Source organism: Lipotes vexillifer, unplaced genomic scaffold (assembly GCF_000442215.2).
Source record: "Lipotes vexillifer unplaced genomic scaffold, Lipotes_vexillifer_v1.1 scaffold76, whole genome shotgun sequence".
In the NCBI taxonomy this organism is placed as follows: Eukaryota; Metazoa; Chordata; class Mammalia; order Artiodactyla; family Lipotidae; genus Lipotes; species Lipotes vexillifer.
In genome coordinates, this window is record NW_006773751.1 from 4069824 (window position 1) to 4080483 (window position 10660).

Genomic DNA, 10660 nt, shown 5'->3' on the forward strand with positions numbered 1-10660 from the left:
TGCATCGGCAGGCGGACTCTCAACGACTGCGCCACCAGGGAAGCCCTGGATGACTCTGTTTTTAACTCTGGAAATTCCTCCCTGCTCTGTTCTTGGCCCCCATCCTCCTTTCTTCCCCCCAGGGCTGCAGCTGTGCAGGTGGTGCCCACGCATGTTCTAACCTCTCTTCTCAACCTCTCTACTGGATGCCCTGTTGTCCCCTTAAATCCATAATGACTCCTTCTGTGCCTGTATTGAGAGTGCACTCAGTGGCAGCAACACACACACACATGCACACCACCACCACCAAACACAAAACACAAAACAAAGGCTTGGAAATGAATGAATTACTGCCTACAGGGCAATGACCCAGTTAGTATCTTCTTTAAGAGTTTTACCAAAGACCCACCTTCTCCAGCAGAGCCCTGCCTGACCAGCTCCTTTGGGTCCATGCAGGTCTTCAGTCTCTTTCTTTCTGTTCTGTAGTCATCCCACCTCTCAGCTGTCTTTGGGCTGATAGCAGTGAGATTAGCTGTTTTTAGGGAATGAGTTCTATATGCCTGGCACTGTGTTATGATGCTTTGACTGTATGATTTCTAATCCTGTGGTAATCCGGGCATGATTACCCCCGTTTTACAAAACAGGTTCCAAGGAGTTACGTGCTATTGGCTCACATCTCTTGGGTACCATTTGTTCTAAGGACTTTACATGGATTATCTCACTGAATCTTTACAACAGCCAAGGGGTAGATTGTATTATCATCCCCATATTATAGTGAGGAAACCAAGGCACAGAGAGGAGGTGGGGTAACTAGCTCAATGTGCCACACCCAGCATGGAGTTGGGATTTGAACTTGGGTCTGTCTGATTTCCAGCCCTCAGGCTCCATTTAGTTCTGTCACTCATGCTTCTCTGAATACTTACCTGTCTCTGTCTGTACACTCCCTTGGGCTTGAAGTCCCTTGCACCTCAGTCATTTTTTCTTCTTTTATCCATCCTCCTGGTGCCTGGTCCTGTGCCCCACATACACCAGGCTTCCCAGAGATGTGGGCTGCCTGATAAGAAGAGTTCAGTGCATTTCCATGGTGACCAGAGCCTAGGGAGATTCAGCTGATGTGCCTTCCAGCCCTTCCTCTATGAGGACAGAACTGCAGGCTGGATTTGGAATTGTGCCCATACACAGATAAAATGCCCCAAATGGCACAAGGCCCTCTTTAATATTTGGATCCAGAGTTAGAGGAAGTTGGCAGTCAGCTGACTTCCAAGAAGTCTTTTCTCCACTTCTCTCTTTCTGTCCCTGCCTGGATGGGCTCATCACTGGCCCTGCTCCTCTTTACAGGTGTATAAGCTCCTCTACGCTTCCCGTCTGGCAGATTATGGCCTTGCGTCCCAGGCCTTGCATTACTGCGAAGCCATTGGCACAGCCCTCCTGAGCCAGGGAGAGAACAGTCACCCTGTGCTATTAGTGGAACTCATCAAGGTGAGCTTCTCAGAGGGTTCTCTGCAGGTGTGTTATCTTCAGCGTTCAGAGAAAGCTATTGTAAAGCAGCTCAGACACCCCATTTCATCTTCTTTGAACATGCTGTAAAATTGGAGCCCATGGCTGTCTTTGACCACGTATGCATGTCCAGATGTGATAAGCAGAGGCCTGACACTGCACAAAGAAGGATGTTATGGGCTGGGATGGTGGCGGGGAGGGACAGAGTGAAATTGGGGGACTGAAAACCAGGCATGTGCTATGCAGGAAATTCATCCTTGCATCTGCTTTTTTGGTACAGTAAAACTGCCTGTTACGGTGAACTGTTCTAATGATAAAAGCTGGGCTTAGAAAATATATTTTAGTGGTTAAAACAGGAAATGATCCTTATTAAAATGCTTTTAAATGCATGGAATATTTTATCACATGTGAGATACATTCAAAAAGAGAAAACAAAACATATCAACTTTTAGTTCCTGAGAAAGAAAACTATCAGGCAAATAGTTGTTCCAATTAATTGAAGAAAAATCCATTAGCTGAGAGTAAAAAGGCAGCCTACTGTCAATTTTTTCTTTGCTTTAGATGAGGCCCAGTGTTGGATTCTGTAATCAATAAAATCTGTGGTACTGAGCCCCCTTGATGGCAAATTTCTGCCAACAGGATGATGGTTGTAGGCAGCTCAGGACCCAGAATGGAGAAGGGAAGTCTGGGAACTTAATGATGGAATAGCCTTACGATACAGGCAGTCCCTCGACCAGCAGCACAGGCGTCTCCTTGTAGGGAGCTTGTTAGAAATGCAGAATCTCAGGTCCCACAGATTTCTGGGATCAGAGCAAGCATTTTAGCAAAGGTCCCAGGTGGTTCCTACCAGGCTTGAAGCTTGAGAAGCGCAGCTTCTGAGGGCAGCCTTGCAGAGACATAAAGCAGAGTAACAGTTTCTTCTCTGTTGCTTTCCTCCTCCCCTGTTGCTAGTTTATTTAGTGTCTAGCAACAAGATGGGTTAACTGTTTGTTTATGTTGCAATTCGGGGAAGATATCTGCTGAATTTGCTGTTTGGCAATTCTTTGTAATCTGGTTTACGAGTCAAGGCTCCCTTCTTTTTTCTTACTGCCTCTCCCCATGGTCTGTCCATTTCACTTACTTCTCTCTCTCCTTTTGCCTCTCTTACCGTCTGGAAACCTGGCACAGCTTGCAGACAGACTGAAGCTGTCAGATCCTCTGGTTTTAGAACGCCACCGCCGTCACCGAGGAGACAGGGACCTGGAGCCGGACTGGCTGGTACACCTTCGGGGGCATCACAAGGAGCTGCAGGTAAGTGGGGGGCAGGTCAGCAGGGTGGACCTCTGTTTCCCTCTTGGCTGCCCTAGACCCAGAGTAGGCAGGCACTGACCTCAGCAAGCCCCCAACCCCATGGAGGGCTCTGGGGGTCCCCTGTCACCCATGAGGCACAGCCTGACTGGGGAAGGGGTGGCACTCAGCTTCCCCGCTGCTGCCTCACCCCCGGGTGGAAACATTTTCCTGTGTTTGGTGTGAGACAGTGGGGCCCTCTTCCGAAGCACCCAGCCACCCTTCTCTGTGGTCCCAGAAAATACATTTTCTGACCATCAAAGCTTCCATCTCTCTGTGAGGAACAATGGCTCACAGTGGCCCTTGTCACTTTCATGTAATGTAGGGCAATTGTTTAAAAGACTTCCGGGCCTCTCCTTTTTTTGTTCTGACAATTGCAAAAGCGGCTGGTAGTAACTGTTATACAGTAATTGGAACAGGGCCTCCTCCATGTTGTTTCTCCCTCTGTCGCTGAGAAAGGGCAGGGGGATTTTTATAGGCACGCACAGCCCTTGCTTCCTACATGTGCTGTGGGCTCTGGGGCCCACGGTTTCGTTCCCTCCTCTTGCCCCTTCCTCTGGGAGAGGATGCTGCCCTGATCCCTGCCTGCTCTGGGCAGAGCTGGGAGGTAGGAAGGGCTGAGGCTGCCCCTCCCCCTCCCCCTCCAGCCCCTGCATTCACCTGCGACTCCCTTACCTTATCACTCCTGAAGTTTCTTTTCTGACTTAATTTTAAACGTGGTTCACTGTTTTTGTTTTTCTTTGTGTTACTTAAGAGGTGTTTACTTTATCTTAATAGCAAAAGGTAGCAGGAGACACTGGGGATCCTTGCTCTGCTCACTCGGATATTTTGGGAGCCAGAAAAACAACAGGTACCCAAACCAATGAACTGAATGTGTAATAGCTGACTCTCAGGATCTGATTATACGAGATAACGCAACCTAAAAGACTCTTCCCCTTCCCTTCCTGGAGTGCCTTCCTTGCCTGTGTCCATCTGACCCAGTGGTCTGGGCCCCCCCTCTCCATACAGCTCCGCTGACCACAGGCATCCCTGACACTTTTTTTTTTCCTTTTTTAAATTAATTAATTGATTTATTTTTGACTGCGTTGGCTCTTTGTTGCTGCGCGCAGGCTTCAGTAGTTGTGGCGCGTGGGCTCAGTAGTTGTGGCGCACGGGCTTAGTTGCTCCGCGGCACGTGGGATCTTCCCAGACCAAGGCTTGAACCCGTGTCCCCTGCATTGGCAGGCAGATTCTCAACCACTGCGCCTCCAGGGAAGCCCCTGTCCCTAACACTTCTGTTTCTGCATTATTAGAGTTTTTGCTTCACATTCAGGTTTTAATCTTGTTATGTTGTGTTGTTATCTAATTGCTTCACTTGTGTCAGTACTGTCTCCCTAGCTGAATACATTCCTTGAGGCCAGAGGTGGTGGGTTATCTGTATTTCACGTTAGCGGTGGGGACACAGGAAGCGCCTATGGTGTTTGAGCATCAATTGCCACACGCGTGAAATAGGTTTCAAAGTGTTTTCAACAGATCCCTCCTTTCCCTTCAGGATGTCTCTGAGTATTGGGTTGGGCAGACGTTGTTACCCCAGTTAATTCTGTGCCCTTTCCCCAAACAGCACTCCCTGGTGGGGTCAGGACGGGGCATCATCTTTTTACTTCCGGCTGTTTCCCAGCCTTTTTCACTTCCTTCAGGGATAAGCGAGGGGGCAGCAAGGAATGGCAGGCCCTGGTTTCTGTTTCCCAGCTTTGCTGCTGCATCCCAGAATCTGGGAGGGTGAAGGGCTGCAAGAGAGCAGGCTGGGTGTTTGAGTGGTCACTTCCGCTGGGAAGCAGCTGTGTCTCCTGTCACCCAATGGAGCAGGTGGGTCAGATGTCCACACCAGTTCCATAACCTTGGGGCAGCCATTGTCCCCGTCCACACCTTGGTCTGTCTCTTCAGCAGCACGACGGAGCCAGAATGAATACCACCAAGGTCCCTTCCTGGGCCAAGGTTCTGCTTCTTTGAAAGCAAAGCCATCATTTCTGTAGTCTGATTTGGGTTTTAACTGGCAACATTCTAAGTTTCAAGTACCCAAGTCCCTTAGGAGATCCTTAAAAGAGAAAGTTTATCCAAAAGCAAAAAATTGTGGAATTAAATGAGTTGGTAATTTCTGCCCTCCCAACCCACTGGTTTAAGGCTCAGAGATCATACAAGGTAGTGAGGGAAATGGTTTTGTAAACTCTGAGTCATAAGCGGTGAGAGGTGTTACAATTACTGCTGTGTTGTACTTGTCATCACATCGATGGCAGCCGCACCAAGCGGCCTGTCCTTGTCACTGCTTTCCAAAGGGCAGGATTGTTCCTGGTGTGATTAGTCCACACAAGTGCCACATTACAGGTCTCACTTCCTCCTCTTTGCCCTATGTCCTTAGACGACACTTTCTACCAGGAACTTTCTGGACATCAAGGCAACACAGAAGCCCTTGGGGACTGCTCAGCCCTGTGGCCAACACTGGAGCCGATGGGCCCGGCCCATCCCAGCGCACAGCAGCCCTTTCCCCTCCAGCCCAGCTCCTACCCAGCAGGAGGAGGTTCCGGGCAGACGGGGGTCCCGGTGCCTCTTTACTCAGTTCCTGAGGCCCATCTGCCAGGGACCGGTGGCAGCGTGGCGGTGACAGGGACTCCTGGAGGAAGGGCCTGGGAGGAAGCCCAGCAGATGCACCCACCCCCTGGTAAGACCTGCCAGCGAGGCAGTGAACCTTGGGTGACGAGGTGTCTAGGGGAGCAAGCAGAAGCGGGAGGTGCAGGGACCAGTGCAGGGTGTGGGGTGGGAGCTGTTAAAGCCCCGAGTGGTGGGTGTGCACATGACTGAGGGCCTGGTACTTCACGTTCTTCTGAGGGAGACGGCTCTCTCCCTTTCCAGCCCACGTCTCTACTGGGACAAGCATAGCACAGCCAACCGCAGCCACTCTTGCCATCCCCTTGGATTCTGTAGTTTCTAGGATCTCGGCTGGAGAAGGCAAGGAAATGCCACCTGTGCCTGGAGCTGTAGTTTAGGCCAAGTCCTCTTTCTGAAGTCGTCAGTGTCAGGGACTGCGGGCAGAGGCTCGTGCTTCTGTCTTCTCCCATCAGGCCTTGTACAACAGGGGCCGAGTATGGGTGAGCATTGCTGAATGATGCCAGGGAAGTGCGGGAAACCACGCAGAAGGATCAGATCTTAGAGCTTCTAAGACAAGGTCCTGTCCAAGATGGGAGACTCACATGGAGGGGAAGGTCAGGGAGGATCCCTGCGATTCAGCTTGATGTGGCCCTGATTTCCGGGGTTCCTGAGGAATGACCTTGGTTAAGGGTGAAGGTTGGGTGAGCAGCATGTCCTGGGGTGGCTGGAATTCAGAGGCTTGTGCAAATGGACTTTGCATTTACTGTGATGCACTTGGAGCTATGGGCTCAGAGCTCCAGCTGCTTTGCAATTAGGAAAAGCCAACTGTGTCCCCATTACCCTTCTTTGGGATAGATGGGAAAGGCCCCACTTCACATCACGATTTCTGTTGTGTTTTGTGCCATAGGAGAGAACACAGTGTCTCCAGAAACCTTCCAGCATCCTGATGGGCAGAAGGTTGTTTCCAAGCCGCAGGTGAGAGGACACAGCCCAGCAGATGCGGTGCCCACTCTGAGCTGTGGGTTTCCTTCAGTTGCCACCGTTTCTCTGCCACTCACAGATGCCTTCCTGTGCCTTGCACCCACCCTCTCTTCCATGTTTCACCTTGTTTCTTTCTACACCAGATCCTGAGAGGTGGAGAGGACGCTTGTTCCGGTTCATGTTCAGTCCTGCCAACCTGTATCCATGGGGGCAGGGCCGGCAGGGCTGGGTGTAGCTTTGAACTCACACATCTGCTCCCTCTGATGCCCTCTTCTTACTGTTGCACTAAACACTGGCTGTGCTCTGCCCCACCATGGGAGACTCTTAATATTTCTTTCTTTTAATTTTTACCTTGCTTTATTTCCAAGAAGGACCTACCGTAGTTGTATCTCTTCTGCCCAGGTGTGCCGTCAGGTCTTGGAGGGAACCACGTCTAAGTAATAATCCAGCCAGCTGTTGAATGAATGAATCCCTTCCCTCCAACAGCAGTCACTGCTGGTCCCAAACCTGCCTCTCTGGAGGCGAACTTCCTCAAGTTGTAACCGGGCTGCAAGGCTTAAAACACTTTTATGCTTTACTTTTTTTTTTTTTCTAACTGAAATATTAGTACGTTATTGTTATAGAAAACTTGAAAAATGAAGAAAAAGTGTCATATAAAGAGTCAAACAGACATCACTCAGAAGCCCATAGTCAAATATTTTCCTTATTTCCTTCTAAAATTTTTTCTATGTACGGGTTTCTCCTGCTAGCCGAATGTAGAGCCTTTGCATGAAACCTTTCATAAGTCTAAATGGCATGAAGGGAAGCAGTTACCTCAGTACACATCTTGCTAACAATGCACAAAATAAATCGAAAGGAAATACAGGTGCTCACAGATACAGTTCAAAGCTATGGCATCTTGATGTGGAGATGCTGAGCGTAGTTTCTGGGAAGGAGCTTGGCAGGCCACTCTCACTGCTTGGGGTACGCTCTGCCTCTATAACGGCTCCTACAAAACAAATGCTGAACGCTTTTTTCACTTTTTGCCTTTTTTTTGTAAAAGCGGAAATCCTCTTTGAACTTTTTTTTGGTTAGGGAAAACAGGTACTAATGTAGGTCTTTGGTAAAAGCAAAGTGGCATAATGCGGACTTTCAAAAAGTGGGGGAGACCTGTCTGTGTATATATGTGTGTATATAAATGTGTATAGATACACACATGTGTTTTTAAATGGTTAAGAACATATGTAGGTGAAACTTTATTTTCTACTTATTTAATACTATAAAATTGAGACTTTCCATGTCATTCCTAAATAGGATTTTTAATATTGGTGTGATAAAATCCATTGTATGGAAATAGCATCACTCATGCATTTATTCATTCACAAATACTGAGCTCCTACAACATACCTGGCACTGTTACAGGGGCTGGGGGTACACAGGGAAGCAGACAAAGCCTGCCCTCATGGGGTTTCTGTTCCATGGATGTGACTGCAAATAAACCACTGTGTGCATGAAGGATGTTAACTTTACATGGAGTGGAAGGGAAGGCATCTCTGAGGTCAGCATGGAGGGTGGACAGAAGCCAGGTGGGTATTCAGGGAACAAGTGTTCCAGGCAGAGGGAATAGGGAGAGCAAAGGGCCTGTAATGGGACTGACTTGGTGCAATCGAGGAAGAGCATGGAGTCACTGTATCTAGAAAGTGGGGAGCAACAGGGGAGAGGGCTAAGAAGCAAGACCAGAGAGGCAGAGAGAGACTGGGTCATGGAGGGCCTGGTAGGCCCTGGAAGGAGCTCAGATTTTAATTCATCTTTCCCCCATTGTTAAACACTTCAAAGTGTGTCTCTTTTCTTTCCTACTCTTTCTCGCTACTCCTCCCTTCTCTTCCCCCCATATGTAAAACACAATGGTGGACATTCTAGTATATAAGCCCTTGTCTATTCCTCAAATTTATTCAAATAGGAGAAATTCCTAGAAGGAGAGTCAGACTGCTTAAGTTTAAATCCTTGCTCTGCCGCTTACTAGTTATGTGACCTTAGGTTGCTTAACCTTTCTTTTTTTATAAATTTATTTATTTTTGGCTGCGTTGGGTCTTCGTTGCTGCGCTCGGGCTTTCTCTGGTTGCTTCGGGCGGTGGCTTCTCTTGTCGCGGAGCACGGGCTCTCCCCACTGCTTTACTGAGCAGGTCAGGTGAGGGGGTACGTGTAAATGTGCCTTTGCAACCTGTCAAGTGCTATAAAAATGCTACTTCTGTTTTCTTTAATCCCAGGTGCCGCTGGTTCCCAGAGCACGAAATATTTCTGAGAGTTCCACTGTATCAGTCAAGGAGGATGACGGGGAGTCCTCCGACGAGGCAGAGAAGAAAAAGTCTTCCGAAAACACCGCCCAGAGAGGAAAGCTCGGAGACGCGAAGGAGAATACAAAGGTGGAGGGATTCTTCTCTTCCCAGATGGCGGAGCAGAGCTGGGAATCTGGGCTTCGGTGGTGCCCCTGCCCCTCCTGTCTCACCAGCATCACAGGTGGGGGGGGCTGGCTAATCTCATATTCAGAGGGAGAAGCAACCCTGCAGGCCACAGAACTCGCCCTCCACCCTCCAGGGCTCGGGGTTTGGCTGGCTCAGCTGGTTTCGCCCGAAGCCCGCCGGCAACGCGCCCCCCTCTGGAGATGAGGACGCATCTGACGGTCCTGACTCTGAGGTAACCTGGGCAGGGAGGGCGCGGAAGCTCCCCCTTCCAAGGGCCCTAGGAGGGTCTGGAGCTGGCATCTCTACCCTGGGCCGGGTGAAACAGGTTTAGTGATGGAAGATTGTAGGAAACAAATTGGTCCAGTGAGGGGAAAGGCAGATGATGAAAGGCCTTAGAAGTCAGGATGAAGAATTTTAACTTTCGAGGGCCAGGAGTTAACTTGGATCATTGAGCAGAGGACCGGCATAAAGAAAATGGAACTTGGGGGGAGAGAAGGCCAGCATCTGGCCACCATGTGGGCCCTGCAGGAGTACAAGCAGGCAGCACTGGTTTATTTACCGTCAGCGACACCTTCCTTTCTGCACTAAGCAGGAAGCCCCCCAAGCCTCTGCTCCTCCCGGGCCCAGCCCGGGCCTCTCCCCGACGCCGCCCCCAGCTCCCCAGTCTCTGCCGGACGCCGGCGCCTTCTCCAGGGACACAGGTACCGCCAACCTCATGTCCTCTGGGCTGTCTGTGGTCCTCTCTGCGCTCCCCGGGGGCGTGGGGGTGCCTTCTGGGAGTGGGGACTCCTCTGTCCCGAGCAGCGGGAACACCCCTGACTCATTGCTTCCTAGGTGGCAGTGAAGCCCAAGGATCAGCATCTGGGGCGGGGAGAGCCGAGGGCACGGGGAGTGGAGGCTTGTCGGGACCTCAGGTGAGCAGCCCACCAGCCGCCTCTGTGCCGACTGAACTTTCACGTGGGCTGCAGGTGCCGCCCTGTGAGGGCCTGACTCGTGGAGGATATGGAGAAAGCTTCTGTATTAGTTTGCTAGGGCTGCCAGAACGAGGTATCAGTGACTGTGCCATTTAAACACCAGAAACTTACTTCCTCCCAGTCCTGGAGGCTGGAGATCTGAGATGAAGGTGCCGGCAGTGTGGGTTTCCCCCACAGCTTCTCTCCTTGGCTTGTAGCTGGCCATCATTTCCCTGAGTCTTTACATGGTCTTACCTCAGTGTGTGTCTATGTCCAAATTTTCTCTTCTTATAAGAACACCAATCATAATGGGTTAGGGCCACTCTAATGGCTTCATGTTACCTTAATCACCTCTTTAACTTTTTTTTTTTTTTTTTTTTTTTTTTTTTTTTTGCGTTACGCGGGCCTCTCACTGTTGTGGCCTCTCCTGTTGCGAGGCACAGGCTCCGGACGCGCAGCCTCAGCGGCCATGGCTTACGGGCCCAGCCGCTCCACGGCATGTGGGATCTTCCTGGACCGTGGCGTGAACCCGTGTCCCCTGCATCAGCAGGCGGACTCTCAACCACTGCGCCACCAGGGAAGCCCTTAATCACCTCTTTAAAGACCCTGTCTCCAAATACATTCTGAGGTGCTGGGGTTAGGACTTCAACATGAAGTTTGCGGGGAACAGGAGTTAGCCCATAACTGCTTCCTTAGGTGATGTCTAGAGAACGGCCTTGGGACTTCCCTGGCGGTCCAGTGGTTAAGACTGTGCGCTTCCACTGCAGGGGTCGTGGGTTCAATCCCTGGTTGGGGAACTAAGATCCTGCATGCTATGTGGCATGGCCAAAAAAAAAAAAAAAAAAAAAAAAAAAACGGCCT

The 10660-nt window shown here is 50.2% G+C and overlaps 1 protein-coding gene across 1 annotated transcript in view; it reads left to right on the forward strand.

Moving 5' to 3' along the window:
• Positions 1-10660, forward strand: part of SEC16B (SEC16 homolog B, endoplasmic reticulum export factor) — a 36741-nt gene that overhangs the window by 24747 nt on the left and 1334 nt on the right. The window contains 10 exon segments of the mRNA XM_007448542.1: positions 1248-1458; positions 2644-2766; positions 3580-3652; positions 5198-5497; positions 6344-6399; positions 8652-8729; positions 8732-8799; positions 8973-9078; positions 9439-9547; positions 9681-9760. Of these exon segments, the coding sequence (XP_007448604.1) occupies positions 1248-1458; positions 2644-2766; positions 3580-3652; positions 5198-5497; positions 6344-6399; positions 8652-8729; positions 8732-8799; positions 8973-9078; positions 9439-9547; positions 9681-9760 (1204 nt within the window).